Below are 15346 nucleotides of genomic sequence, written 5' to 3'. Positions count from 1 at the left end.
CAAGGGCTGAAATTCTAGTTCAAGGCACACAGTCTGAAAACCAAGGACTTTTGATGACTTTCAATGATGATGCCAAAAAATTATTTTATCTTTTGCAACCCATGGCCAAAAGGCAGAGCCTGTGTGTTTCTGGTTTTCTTCCTTTCTTTCTTCCTTTTTTTTTGAGACAGAGTCTCACTCTGTTGCCCAGGCTGGAGTGCAGTGGCATGATCTCAGCTCACTGCAAACTTCGCCTCCCAGCTCAAGTGATTCTCCTGCCTCAGCCTCCCAAGTAGCTGGGATTACAGGCACACACAGCCACACCCAGATAGTTTTTGTATTTTCAGTAGAGACAGGGTTTCACCATGTTGGCCAGGCTGGTCTCGAACTCCTGACCTCAGTGATCCTCCCGCCTCAGCCTCCCAAAGTGTTGGAATTATAGACGTGAGCCACCGCGCTGAGCCAGGTTTCTGATTTTCAACATCTGTTAAATGCACAGCTCCTCTGGTCTCTTATGTGATAGTTTGGGGACTGATTGGAAAGAGTTGGAATCAGGGGATGGAGAATGGGGACAGATGGGACTGAGGACTGAGTGCACAAAGCTCCCCTTATCACAGAAAGCAGCCCTTTCTCCCTGTGTGAGGAGGCTGTTCCTGCCTTGCTGGAAGAACCATCAGGTTCTTGCCTGAGGAAGTCAAGTTGCCTTGTATCTCCCACTTCTCATTGTTTTCAAAGACAGAACTACATACCAATATATCCCTCATTTGATAAAACCAACCCTGGATGGAGAATTACACACCAAAGTAACTACAAGACTTTGCTCTTTATACTGGAAAAAAGTCTTTGGAATACACGTGGGAATGGATTTTGAGGGTGCTAAACCAGACTAGGAGGCAAAGAACATTTGTTTACCAAGAGATTCTAGTTTAATATGCTTCCTGGAGCAGAGAGAGGGGTCTGTTTGTCTGGTTCATTGGTTGAATGAAACCTAGAATTAATGGCAGCCCATATCATTCAAGAGAAGCCGAGAGGCCTGAAATTATCCAGCATAATGTAGAAGCAGGAATCCAAGGAAATAGGACTGTTGCTGTGGATTTATTGTGCAAATCTCACTCACCAATCCCCTAACTGGCCCTGGAGAGGGACCAGAAGACATTCCCTTTGTCAAGGCACCGAGAGAGACCCTGGTGAGAAGAGTATATCTCAAAAATACTGTCATGGCTATACTCTGTACATCAGGGATGCTATTGAGAGCTGCTGGAGAGGAGTGGACTCCCTCATGTTTGCCAGGATCCCGGGTGCCAGAGGTCAATGGCAGCACAACCACCACTAAGGGAGAGGTTATCCCAATAGAAGGCATGATGATCATGACCAGTCTGAGAATGGCCAGTCTGACAGTCAGAATTGCCTGCACATCAAAGATCTTTGGCAGAAACTAATTGGATATAAGCTTTTGGGACAAAAGAGATGGGCGGTCCTTTATGGGCCTGCTTAATATAGTTGACAAAAACAAAATAAAAACTCCCTAGATCTGATTTACACCATCCCGACAGAGAGTGTTGTACCCACATCCAATTCTCAGACCCAAACTTGGATGCCAAAGAAGCACTAAATTCCTAATCCCGGCTACTTGGGAGGCTGAGGCAGGAGAATTGCTTGAACCTGGGAGGTGAAAGTTGCAGTGAGCTGAGATCATGCCACTGCACTCCAGCCTGGGCAACAGAGCAAGACTCCATCTTTAAAAAAAAAAAAAAAATGGCCAGGCGCAGTGGCTCATGCCTGTAATCCCAGCACTTTGGGAGGCTAAGGCAGGTGGATCACCTGAGGTCAGGAGTTCAAGACCAGCCTGGCCAACATGGTGAAACCCCATTTCTACTAAAAATACAAAAAAATTAGCCAGGCGTGGTAGTAGGCACCTGTAATTCCAGCTACTCAGGAGGCTGAGGTAGGAGAATTGCTTGAACCCGGAAGGCAGGGGTTGCAGTGAGCCGAGATCATACCATTGCACTCTAGCGTGGGCAACAGAGTGAGACTCCATCTCAAAAAAAAAAAAAAAGAAGAAGTGGTAAATTCCCATCACTTTTTCATCTAACTGCTCAGTTGGTACACAGATGGAGGGGTCTTGGAAAATAAAACAGGTAATCATAAGCTTCATATGGTGGTGACTTCATTACAGCAAGCCCACACAGCCCCTGGAGGAACATGTTTTTTTTCTCATTCCCAATAAGTGAAGAACTCCAAAAGCCACTTTGTCTCATCTAGAAAGGATGCTTTCCCATCTCCTTCAGGGTTAGGTCAACTCTGGTCCACGCCACAATTTGGTCTTCAGAAATCTTAATCATTTTAATGTTCTTCAGGACATCACAGTGATACTACATTAATGACATCATGCTATAAAGACCTACAAGGCAGGGATGGCAGTTATTCTAGGCATGTAAGAGACATGTAAATTTCATGAGTCTACAGGGGCCTGTGACCTCACGGAAGCATTTCAGGGAGTCTAGGCTGAGATAGCTCCTCCAAAATGAAGGCTGAGATATTACACCTTACACCGGAAATAGGAAACAGAAGCATAATGCTTTGAGGTCCTATTTACGGAAGTAACATTTGTCACATTAGTGTGCTTCCCTGACCCACTTATGGGGTGTCTCAAAAGGGAGCTAATTTTGAGAAGGGGCCCAGGGCAGACGAGAGGCTCCATTTGGTTCAGGCTGCAATGCCATCTGTTTTGTCATCCATGACTCAGGGGATCTAACGGTGCTTAAAATATCAATGGCAGATTGGAGAGGTGTACGTTACCTGCGACAAGCCCTGTTAGGAGAATCACAGTGTCAATTATAAGGGTTTTGGAACACATACATGCCTTATTCGTCAAATAACTATTTTTCTTTTGAGAAAAAGAGTTGGCTTGCTCCTGGGCTGTGGAAGAGACTGAATGTCTTATCAAGAAGTCAGATTACCATGCAGTCTGAGTCGCCCATCTCAAGCAGCATGTTATTTTGATCCATCAAGCCACCAAATCTGGTTCCCCAAAACACCCAGCTCTACTGGAGACTCTCAGCATTCAGGTGGACACGTTGACCTGTCCTGGGTATGGAAGACGTCTTCTGTCCCCAGTTAGCCCACTGCTTATTCAATGGGCTAATGGACACAGTGACCATGCAGGCAGGGACTGATTGATCCATTTTGTAACAATCTGGACTTCCCCACCAAGGCTGACTTGGCTTTTCATGAGCATCGCCAGCCAACTCCGAATCTTCCAAGAGGTACGAAACTCAGGAGAAGTCCTAGACAGCCACCTGAAAGCAGATTACATAGACCTTTAATCACGTAGGACATCAGCAATTTGTGCTCGATGTAATAGACAATGCTTCTGAACTTGGACTGACTTTCTTTGCCCCCTGGGCCTGCATTATTGTCTTGGGACTTTCTGAATGCATCGCTCATCATCATGGTATCCTATACAATATTGCTCTGAACAAGGACCTCACTTTATACTAAAAGAAGAAATTGGTGGGCTAATTTCTGTCCCTCAAGTAGCAGCTGGCCTTATCCAGTGGTGGAATAACCGACTGTAGACTTAGTTATTGTGCCTGCAGGACAACAGCGCACAGAAAGGTAGTATTGGTATCCTATAATACATAGAATTTCTTCGGAACCCAAAGCTGACATATAGTGCTATTTGTCCTGGCAGTCAGGATACATGGCTACAGGAACCAAGAGAATGGTGCCTTTCGCTAACACGCAATGACTTACTTGCAAATTTTTGTGTTTCCTGTACCTTCGCCTCTACGCTTGGCTAGCTTGAAGGTCTTAGTAACCAAGGAGGAACTCTTCTACCCCGGGAGATTCAAGTGTGGTTTAATTGAAATAAAAGTTGAGACCCTGGCTACTTCAGAGTCCTCATGCTAGTGGATGTGTTGCAAAAAATAGTATGATGGTGTTGGCTGTGATGATAGTAACTATTAAGGGGAAGCAGAGTTGCTGTTACATGATGAGCATAAAAAGGTGAATAGACAGAATTCAGTCATGGTAGTGCCTCTTGCTACTGGCATGTCCAGTGGCAAACATTAACAAGATTAGATTCCTCAGAAATCAGGGCTACCCCTGACTAGCTGAGATTCCTGATGAAGGGAAGGGGAGATTTGTAATGTCCGTTAAGGAGAGCAGTCATAAATACCAATTACAGCTTTAGGACCAGTCAGAAAAACAAGAACTCTAACTTATATTTTTTTCTTGCTGTATCATATATATGTATTTCATAAACTGATGCAAAAGTAATTGTGGTTTTTGTTATTACTTTGAATGGCAAAAAGCCACAATTACTTTGGCGCCAACCTAATAATGAATTCTCCTTTCCTTTACATTTTTTTCCTCTACACTTTTATATAGGACAAACTAGTGATGGATAACTTAATAATTTAGTCCGTAAGATACAGAATGTCGAGAGGAGATAGTGATAGAATTAGAGGAATGGCTGTCACCCAGAGTTCCTGGGCTTGGAGCTGGACACGGAAAATGATGATCCTTTTGCAGGGAAAGAGGGAATGTGTTTTTCTGTTTCCTTCCCTCCCTCCCTCCCTTCCTCCCTCCCTTCCTTCCTCCCTCCCTCCCTCTTTCTCTCTCTCTTTCTTTCTTTCTTTCTTTCTTTCTTTCTTTCTTTCTTTCTTTCTTTCTTTCTTTCTTTCTTTCTTTCTTTCTTTCTTTTCTTTTTCTTTCTTTCCTTCTTCTTTTTTTGAGATGGAGTCTCACTCTGTGGTCTTTTGATCCATGCTGGAGTGCAGTGGTGCAAATCTCAGTTCCCTGCAACCTCCACCTTCCGGGTTCAAGTGATTCTCGTGCCTCAGCCTCCTGAGTAGCTGGGATTACAGGCATGTGCCACCACACCTGGCTAATTTTTGTAGTTTTTTTTTTTTTTTTTTTTTTGAGACGGAGTCTCGCTCTGTCGCCCAGGCTGGAATGCAGTGGCCGGATCTCAGCTCACTGCAAGCTCCGCCTCCCGGGTTTACGCCATTCTCCTGCCTCAGCCTCCCGAGTAGCTGGGATTACAGGCGCCCGCCACCTCGCCCGGCTAGTTTTTTGTATTTTTTAGTAGAGACGGGGTTTCACCGGGTTAGCCAGGATGGTCTCGATCTCCTGACCTCGTGATCCGCCCGTCTCGGCCTCCCAAAGTGCTGGGATTACAGGCTTGAGCCACCGCACCCGGCCCTAATTTTTGTATTTTTAGTAGGAACAGGGTTTCACCTGGTTGGCCGGGCTGGTCTCGAACTCTTGACTTCAGGTGATCCACCTGCCTTGGCCTCCCAAAGTGCTGGGATTACAGGCGTGAGCACCTGGCTTGGAATGTTTTCCAGTTGTACAAGGGATATAAAGTGGGAGCATCTTTATTGTATATCATCCTTATTTTCAGAATTGTAAAGATGATAAGAAACACATTTGATACTAGGTAGTCAAAAAGGGGAACCGTTGTAGCCATCTGGCGTTCTTTTTGTCTGCTTTGAAGGCATGATAAAGATGGCTAGTTTTTCCTAAATCCATTCACCCTTTCATCCATAATTACAGAACCATGACTTTCAGCTGTGTACAATGCCGTGGAGACTAAAACTACATTTCCCAATCTCTTGTAGCCAGCTTACTAGAGTAATTAAGTCCTACCAATGAGCTAAAAGTGGATGCATTGTGTGGTCTTTCTGGGAAGGCTCCAGAAACAGGAGAAACAAGGGCTCTTTAGTCTCCCGTGTTCCTCCTAACGCTGGCCTGGGATGTGGACTCCATGTCTAGAGAGCCAGTAGCCCTCTTGGATCATGAGGTAGAATCCATGCACACTGGAGGGAGAAATATCAGAGTTTGGACCTCTGTTGACAAACAATATTTCTTCGGTATAATAAAACAGTGTAATAAAATGTATGCGGATGTTTTTCCAATGTGCCAGGGGAGATACTGGTAAACAAGACACAGTTTCTATCATAAGGACACATAAATGTGTTGGGTGGGAGCGGGGGGACTAACAATTAGGCAAGGAGATTGGGGAAGCACACAGGTGAAACCCTAGCCTAATCCTGAGAGTATGGTGGGTGGAGAGTTCTGGAAAGGCTCTCTGCAGGAAGTAACACCCTCACGGATAGACAGGAAGGACCAGCTGTTAGAAGAAAGGGTAGAGTTTTCTTAGTCTAGGGGAGTCAGGAGGTGTTAACACTGCTTAACACCTTGGAAGAGATAAGGCAGGGAGGTAAGCTAGGGTAGGAGTTTAGACTCTATCCCCAGAACTCTGAGCAGCAAGGGAAGGGCATTTAAGCCCGGGAGTAAAGTGGCCAGGTGTTCTTTAGAACGATCATTCCATCATTCCACTTGCGGTGTTCAGAACGGGGATTGAGGGGAACGAGGCCAGAGGCGTGGAGACCAATTCCATATTTCCTCTTGAAATCGCGATAGGGAGAGGGAAAAGATAGAAAAACTAGAAAAGGAGCTCCACGCCAAAGGCACACTTGGCCCCAATGAACCACCTGGAATACGCTGGGTGCGCTGTAGCCACTAAGCAATTCTGAGCAAAAGCCAGGGTGGATTCTGAAAATGCCAGGCCCTCTTTTGGAAAAAGAACACACAATTAGGCACGAAGTGGAGTAAGAAAAGAAATCACAACTACTGGAGCCTTGGAAATCCGGGTTTCTTTCTTCTGTTTACCAGAAGCGCTTGCCCAGCAATGTTTCCAGAGGGCAGCCCGGCTTTCCCTCTTTTCCCAGAGCACTCCCCAGCTCTCCCAAGACAAGGGTGGCGTGGTGCCCCGGGGCAAAAACTAAGTCCATGTACACCCTCGAGGAGCGAGCTGTTCAGCAAAAGCAAAAGAGAAGGGCTCTCGGGCGGCGGGGACAGACCCTCCTTCGGAATGGGTTGGATCGGACAAGGGAGGCTGTGTGCCGTCAGCTGCCCCACTTCTCTCTGAAGCCCAGTGGGCTCCATCCACTGCCCCGCGGCCCGCGCGCCTCCCGGCACCAGCTGCGTCGCTGGGAGGTGAGGCGCTGGGAGCGCGTGAGGCTCTCCGGGAGAAAACAGCCCAGCTTGCATCCGAGAGGAGGCAGCAGCCGCAGGCACCGTCTGTTTCCTTACTCTGAGTATACAAATTTGACCTCAAAAACACAAACCCTGTCTTTGGCATTTCTGCATTTAGAAATAAACATCATTCCAGACGCCGGCCAGTTCATAGCCACAGAGTCGTAAAGTTTTATTTTTAAAGAGGGGGACGGAAAGGACTTGTAAAGTTTTTTTTAAAAAATTTTTTGGTTTTAAATAAAGGAATTAACTTCTGCAAAACAAGCAATCAGCAGCAGAATGCGTGAGGCCAGGAGCGAGATCCCCCGAGGCGCGGGGCGTGCCTGGGAAGTTTTGGGGGCGCGCGGGGCGCGGCTGGGAAGTTTTGGGGGCGCGCGGGGCGGTGCCGGGGCCGGGGAAGAGGCGCGCGGCTCCGGGGGCGCGCAGTGTGGGAGCGCGCGGCCCCTGGCACGGGGAGGGGGCCGGGGAAGAGGCGCGCGGTTCTGGGGACGCGCAGTGCGGGAGCGCGCGGCCCCTGGGACGGGGAGGGGGCCGGAGGCGGGGAGGAGGCGCGCGGCTCTGGGGGCGCGCAGTGTGGGAGCGCGCGGCCCCCGCCATGGGGAAAGGGCCGGGAGGAGGCGCGCGGCTCTGGGGGCGCGCACTGCAGGAGCGCGCAGTGGCGAGGATAGGGCGGGCCGAGGTTCGCGGGGCTAAGGCGCGCGGTGCCCGGGAGAGGGCGGGCCGGGGCGCGCGGGCCGGGGCGGGGGCGCGCGGGGCCGGTCGGCGCGCGGGGGCGGCGGGCGCGGCGCTGCCAATCGCAGACAAAGGCCGCCCCAGTGAATCATGTGGTGCCGGGGGAGGAAGTGCGGCTTGTTTTCTTTCCTCCAGTCTCGGGGCTGCAGGCGGAGCGCGATGCGCGGAGACCCCCGCGGGGGCGGCGGCGGCGGCGGCCCCGAGCCCCGATGAGGCCGGAGCGCCCCCGGCCGCGCGGCAGCGCCCCCGGCCCGATGGAGACCCCGCCGTGGGACCCGGCCCGCAACGACTCGCTGCCGCCCACGCTGACCCCGGCCGTGCCCCCCTACGTGAAGCTCGGCCTCACAGTGGTCTACACCGTGTTCTACGCGCTGCTCTTCGTGTTCATCTACGTGCAACTCTGGCTGGTGCTGCGCTACCGTCACAAGCGGCTCAGCTACCAGAGCGTCTTCCTCTTCCTCTGCCTCTTCTGGGCCTCCCTGCGGACCGTCCTCTTCTCCTTCTACTTCAAAGACTTCGTGGCGGCCAATTCGCTCAGCCCCTTCGTCTTCTGGCTGCTCTACTGCTTCCCCGTGTGCCTGCAGTTCTTCACCCTCACGCTGATGAACTTGTACTTCACGCAGGTGAGTCTCAGAGAGGCTCCGCTCACCTGGCGGAGTGGTCCCCGCGGGGCGCCGGAGGCAGGGGCGATGGCAGCCGCGGGGGCGGGTCCGGCCCTAGGGCTGAGAATGTAGGGAGAAGGCGCCGGCTCTGGGGTAGTGCGAACCCTGTCCTGCTTGCCGGCATTTCTCATAGGAAACTCCCTGCCATTCCCAAAAGGGGCGAGGAGAAGGAAGGGGAGGGCTGGGGGCCGCCGGTCACTCGCTGCCCCTGGCTCCGCATCGTTTGGTGGGTTCGGGGCGCTTCTCCGTGCAAAGCGCTAAGCAGCAGCGCCTTCGCACGCCAGTTAGTACGGGTGGAAGGTGTGCCCCCCAGGGAGGCCTGAACTCTAGAATTTGCCCTCCCTCCCAAGGCACCTAACTACCGTCCTGGAAAGGTCCTCGGCACGTTAGCTTCCAGATTTGGGCCCGACACTGCTGTTTTGAGCGCTGGCAGGGTGGGACCGTGCTGGTTTTGATGAGATGTTTTGAACCTCCGGCTTAGGAGCTCTACTGAACTGCGGCTTACTAACTCATTCCGCCAGATTGCTAAACGGCAGGCTGGGGTAACACCCAGCTTCCGAGCTGCTGCCGCTCATCAGACTTGCTGTCTGAGCTCATCTGAGAGGCCCCAAGAAAAGGCCATAAAAGTTGACTGGGGATCTTTTACAGCCACACAAAAATCATTTTATGGGGCATATTATTCAATAAGCGCATCGGAGAGTACGTGAATTAACGTGGCTGCTGCTTTACTGGTGATGATTGACTTAATTGAGAGTGCAGTAATTGTTGAGCACTTTGCAAATACTTTGTAAAGCATTGCACAAAGGTTTAATAACGCGGTGCGCAGTCATCATGGGCATCATCATTTCTGATTCCCATTAGTTTTCCAAGTACTAAGGTGTCCAGTTTCACTAGGACTCTGCCGAAGGGGAAGGCGCCCACGGTGTCACCTGGCGAGGGTAATTTAAGAACTGTCGGATGGGCAGAGACCCTGTGCAAGCGGGCATCTCATTCCTTTTAAGTGTCTTTTTTTTTCTTTTTTGAGAAAAAGTCACTTATTTTTAAAAAGAGGCCATATGCGGTGGCTCACGCCTGTAATCCCAGCATTGTGGAGGCGGAGGCAGGAGGATCGCTTGTGCCCCTGAGTTTAAGACCAGCCTGGGCAACATGGCGAAACTTCCTCTCTACAAAATGTACGAAAATTAGCTGGGTGTGGTAGTGCCTGCCTGTAGTTCCAGCTACTCAGGAGGCTGAGGTGGGAGGCCGAGCCCGGGAGGCGGAGGTTGCAGTGAGCGGAGACTGAACCACTGCACTCCAGCCTGGGTGACAGAGCCAGACCCTGTCTCAAAAAAAAAAAAAAAACAAAAAAAAAACAGGTAGGAAAAGGATTGCTCTGGTACCCTGGAAGCCACTGACTGAAAATTTCAAAGAAATACTTTTGGTTAAAAAATAGCGTATGTGATATTTAGTAGATATTATAATCTTTTAGAAATGGGTCTACGCTGAGAGACTTCTTATAAGTCCAGCGTATCAGCATATTTTCCAGTCGGAGAGTAATGTGTATTGTCTGTCCAAGTACTACCTTTAAACCAGCAAACCAGTTCAGGCAGTCAGCCGCATTGCACAGACACTTGGGCTTTGTAATTGAAATGGGGTGGTTCCAGCAAGATGCAAAAGACAGGTGAGGTGATGTTACCTCAAGAGCTGTGGCAATGGTGGTATTGCACATTGAGCTCTTTATATTTGTCCCCTTTTGGGGGGCAGTGGGGGAAGAGGAAAATGCAGGGAACTGCCACAGCCCTCTGGTAATCACATGCAAATTCTGAACTTAGAGCCGGATTAGGGGCCAGGCTGCGCATTTTCTGCACTGTCTGCTGGTTGGTGAGTAAATGCTGAGCAAGGGAAAAAGTGACCAGGCAGACAGAGCCACTCTGGCCCGGGGGCCCAAAGTCACGGCCCTGTCTTCTTTGTATCTCCCAGGTCTGCGGGCACCACAGCAAAGAGCATTTCCCCTGAGGGCACAGGGTGGCTGGCTGGAGAAGGTGGCACGTCTCCGTCTCTGAGTGCTGGCATTTCAAAGCCTGGCAGAACAAAGCTATTTCTGGCTTACTGACAAAACTGTGATACTTCTGGGGAGTTATAAAGTGGTCGGCCTTTTGTCGTCAACCCAGCTCTGCCTCCCATCTCCTCCTCTCCCCCTCACCCCCTCTTTCTCTTACACAAACCATTGGAATTACCTAAAGTGGGGGGCTTTAAGAATGACTATTGCTTGGGCCTCCATCTCAGACCAAGTAAATGCGATTTTGGAGAAGGGGCTAACAGCTAACAATTCAGAAGTAAGTTTAAGAAAGCATACTTTTGATCTCGGCTCACTGCAACCTCTGTCTCCTAGGTTCAAGTGATTCTCCTACCTCAGCCTCCCAAGTAGCTGGGACTACAGGTGTGCACCACCATGCCCAGCTAATTTTTGTATTTTTAGTTGAGACAGGGTTTCACCGTGTTGGCCAGGATGGTCTCGATCTCTTGACCTCGTGACCTCATGATCTGTCCACCTCAGACTCCCAAAATGCCGGGATTACAGGTATGAGCCACCACACCTGGCAAAGAAAGCACACTTCTAAGCAATTGGTCATACTTATTTTTACCAGAACTCTCTGAAGAAAGTACTGATATTGTCCCCATTTTCCAGAGGAGGAAACTGAGGCTGAGAGGTTATAGATGAGTTGCTGAAGGTCACACTGTCAGTGCATGGTGGAGCTGGGATTCAGTGCACATCTGTGCTGAGTGTGAGGCTTGTCTTTTTTTTTTTTTTTTTTTTGAGACGGAGTCTCGCTCTGTTGCCCAGGCTGGAGTGCAGTGGCCAGATCTCAGCTCACTGCAAGCTCCGCCTCCCGGGTTTATGCCATTCTCCTGCCTCAGCCTCCCGAGTAGCTGGGACTACAGGTCCCCACCACTGCGCCCGGCTAATTTTTTGTATTTTTTTGGTAGAGACAGGGTTTCACTGTGTTAGCCAGGATGGTCTCGATCTCCTGACCTCGTGATCCGCCCGTCTCGGCCTCCCACAGTGCTGGGATTACAGGCTTGAGCCACTGCGCCCGGCCGAGGCTTGTCGTTTATGTACAGTATGTGAAACCTCTTTTTATTTTTTTTGAGAGAGAGCCTTGCTTTGTTGTGATCTGGATTCACTGCAACCTCCGCCTCTTGGATTCAAGTGATTCTCCTGCCTCAGCCTCCCGAGTATCTGGGATTACAGGCACCTGCCACTGCGCCTGGCTAATTTTTGTATTTTTAGTAGAGATGGAGTTTTGCCAGGTTGGCCAGGCTGGTCTCAAACTCCTGACTTCAAGTGATCCGCCCGCCTCGGCCTCCCAAAGTGTTGTGATTATAGGCATGAGCCACCATACCTGGCCATGAAACCTTTTAATAATGGGAATACATACCTACCTCTAAATGCAACCTCATGTTCTCCAGGAGCGCAAAATCAGGTTGCAGAGAATCAAAGTATACATACAGCACAGTTAAGGCACAATTTGGGGCACTGAAGGGAATGGATATTGAAGCATCAGGAGACTTGAATGAGACAGGAGTCCTCTGAGAAGAAGCAGGTGTCTCGAGGCTGAAGCTGGGTGGGGGAGGAGGAGAGGACGGTGGGAAGGAAGCTGTGGGACAGTTTGGGAATTGGGAATGAATTAGAAGGGGAGGTCTGAGATGGGGAGGAAGCTTTTTCCTGTTGTTGTCAGTCCTTTGTCCTTTTGTGGGGTCCCTGTACCTGGGCCTTACTCATCTCACCCTCCCTGGTGACCCAGAGGGCACTGTTACCCCCCAGCTGAGGCTCAGAGTGGTGAGAACACTTGCCCACACTACCCGCTCTGAGCCTCCATGCAATGCACACGATGCTGCAGAACGCAGCCCCAGCTGCCCTTGGGTACACATCTGAGGGTAATGCAATCCTGAGAAGACTCAATTTGATTTACTTCCCCCTAAATCACTGCTTTTAAATTCTGCCAGGTTAAGTCTCTTTCTACCCCAGTGACCTCTTGGGCAGATCCTATGGCTTTCTAGTTATACTCGGTGATTATTATTACTATTATTCTTTTGGAGTCTGGCTCTGTCACTCAGGCTGCAGTAGTGTGATTTTTGGCTCACTGCAACCTCCGCCTCCCGGATTCAAGCAATTCTCCTGCCTCAGCCTCCTGAGTAGCTGAGATTACAGGTGTGTGCCACCACACCTGGCTAATTTCTGTATTTTTAGTAGAGACAGGGTTTCACCATGTTGGCCGGGCTTGTTTCGAGCTCCTGACCTCAGATGATGCGCCCGCCTCAGCTTCCCAAAGTGCTGGGATTGCAGGCGTGAGCCACCGCGCCTGGCCCTTATGGGGACTTTAGAGAGGGGCAGGACTCTGGAACCTGAGGCAGGCAGGGGTCTCTGCTCATGAGGAATTGTGGTGCCGTCCACCTCCAGGTTTTAGGGTAGAGGCTCAGAAGCAAAGGCGGTAGCTTCTGTGCCCAGGCAGCTCTTGGGCAGACAGGTCTGTGCCCTGCAGGGGCAGAAGTTGGTGTGACGGTGGGCTCGGTGACACCTCAGCAGCCGTGTATCCCAGCCCTTCTTCCTCGGAATTCCCAGCCTGGAACTCAGACTCTCCAGGTTCCTGAGTTTGGCAGAATGGAACAAGCTGGTTCAGCTCTGTCTTGGGCCCCATGACAAACTCCTGCCATTGCAGTCACATGGTTTGCGGAAGGAAATGGAGAAGCAAGTTCTCTCCGTGGGGAGAGGTGCTGTGATGAACGGACACTGATGTGGGAACTGAGACCTGAGACCTCACCACGCCCTGGAGGGCAGATGGGAAGCTGACATTTATCGGGGTCTGTTCTGTTCTGAAACTCTGCTAGGGACTTCCACACCCTCCACTCAGCTGCAGCAGGGATGGTTCGTGAGTCATGTGGTCCTGTGGGATGGTGCCAGCGGCTCGTGGTGAGGGCCCGCGGCTCATGGTAGGGGCAAACGGTTGGTGCTGGGAGCTCATGATGGGCACTAGGCCAGCAAAGCCTTATGAATCAGGAGGCAGCCCTGGGAGTGAAGGAGCAGGGTCCCTGGGTGCAGATCTGGGTTCCAATATGGGCTTGGCCTCCAGTGTGGGTCCCATGGCCAGTCACCACCTCTCCGAGGCTGCTGCTTCACCAGGGAGGCAGAAACCGTAATACTCATCCCACGGGTTGGTGTGGGTTAAAGGAGATGCCGCGTGTCCTGAATCCCTTTGCTCCTCTCCTCCCTTGGCTGAGATTCTCACTGTATGTTGCCTACAGCTCTGAACCCGGGCTCCTGCTTTGACACCCAGCCACTGTCCTGAAGGTCAGGTCTGCGGGCTGACCCTGCCCTTTTCCAGCCCACTGTGCTATCAAAATTACTTTTCCACCAAACAGCAACTTTTCTGTTTGTAAAATGGTGGTGACTCTTGGCACACCCGTAGGGAGCATGTGGCAAGCCTAATCGCAGTGCCTGACATGAGAGCGGAAGGCACTGGGGGTCCAGCAGCCCAGTCCCCCCTTTGCAGATGAGCCGACCAGTGGAGGAAATGGTCCCAGGCAGCCCAGCCAGGCGTGCAGAGGCAGGACAAGTCCCGTGTTTCAGGCTGACCGATCCTGTGCTTGCTGCACACGCCACACTGACTTGAAGTGGGTCATAGTCCTCATTCTTGCTGGTAGGGAACTAAGAGGCCCCTGAAAATCGAATCCAGGACCTAGTCCGCCACGCTCAGAAAGGGACGTGGGTGATTGCAGGAGCAAGGGGCTTCGGCTGTGGCTCTTGGCAGTCAGTTTAGTCAAGACGTGTTTGTCAAATACCTGTCATGTGCCAGGCCCTAGTCTAGGAGTTGTGAAGAGGGAAGCTTCTAGGCCTGTTGGTGATTGTGAAGAAGTAAGAGGCTTAGGAAACAGACAAGGCGGACCAAGGGGAAGGACTGTGCTCAGCCTGACCTCTGAGCCCCGCACCCATGGCCTCAGCCCCTGGCACCGGCTCCCTGCGGAGACAGCTCAGTGGGTTGATGGCCAGCCAGAGCCGTGTGTGCGCCTAGGTGTGTACCTTTGTATGTGTCTGTACGTGCATGTGTGCCTGTGTGCACCTGTGTGTGTATGTGCATGTGTGCCTGTGCATGTGTGGCTGCGTGCACCTGTGTGTGTATGTGCATGTGTGCCTGTGTGCACCTGTGTGTGTATGCGCATGTGTGCCTGTGCATGTGTGGCTGCGTGCACCTGTGTATGTGCATATGCGTATGTGCCTGTGTGCACCTGTGTGTGGGGGAGGTCTGTGTATGTGTGCCTGTGTGTATACCTGTGTGTGTGTGCCTGCCTCTGTGTGCCTGTGTCTGTGTGAGTCTCTGAGTGTCTGTGCATGTGTGTGCCCGTGTGTGTGTCTGTGCCTGTGTTTGTGTGTTTGCGTGTTTGCCTGTGTTTGTGTGTATGTATGTGCCTGTGTGTGTGTGTCTGTGCCTGTGTTTGTGTGTGCCTGTGCCTGTGTTTGTGTGTGTCTGTGCCTGTGTGTGTGTTTTCCTGTGTTTGTGTGTATGTATGTGCCTGTGCGTGTGGAAAGGTTTCCTTATTCTCATTTGGTCTGCCGTTCACCCCCAGCACCTCCCTGTAGGCCACTTTCTAAATGTACAGCCCAGTTTCCCGAGCCCTCTCCTCGAGCCGTGGCAGCGTGCTCTTCTCTCTGCAGCTGAGGCTGTGGCCTCATCAGTGCCTCGGTGATGCCCTGCAAACCAAGGGGGAACCAAATCCTGTTAATGCCCTCAGCACTCGGGAAACAATTAGGCCCCTCAGCACATTCAGCATCCAACCCCAGTGACCACCAGGACTTCCCCACGGCAGAGGCTGGGCTGAGGCTGCCGCCGCAGTCTCCATCAGGAGTGCCCCACTGTCGGCTCCGAACACTGTGGTACTTGCAGGCTTTG

At 51.2% G+C, this 15346-nt stretch overlaps 1 protein-coding gene across 2 annotated transcripts in view; it reads left to right on the top strand.

The window, feature by feature from the left end:
* The first annotated feature begins 7877 nt into the window (after nucleotides 1–7877).
* GPR137B (G protein-coupled receptor 137B) overlaps nucleotides 7878–15346 on the top strand; it is a 68177-nt gene continuing 60708 nt past the window's right edge. The window contains exon 1 of one of the 2 annotated variants that reach the window (XM_005539723.5): nucleotides 7878–8381. In XM_005539723.5, the coding sequence (XP_005539780.1) occupies nucleotides 7968–8381 (414 nt within the window). In that variant the 5' untranslated portion in view covers nucleotides 7878–7967. Of the gene's footprint in view, nucleotides 8382–10892; nucleotides 10981–15346 lie in introns of those variants that run through there. The other variant, XM_074039058.1, reaches the window with a different exon arrangement.

The sequence above is a fragment of the Macaca fascicularis genome, chromosome 1 (assembly GCF_037993035.2).
Source record: "Macaca fascicularis isolate 582-1 chromosome 1, T2T-MFA8v1.1".
Taxonomy (NCBI): domain Eukaryota; kingdom Metazoa; phylum Chordata; class Mammalia; order Primates; family Cercopithecidae; genus Macaca; species Macaca fascicularis.
Note: the sequence above shows the minus strand (reverse complement) of the source record. Positions and strands in the feature narration are given on the sequence as shown.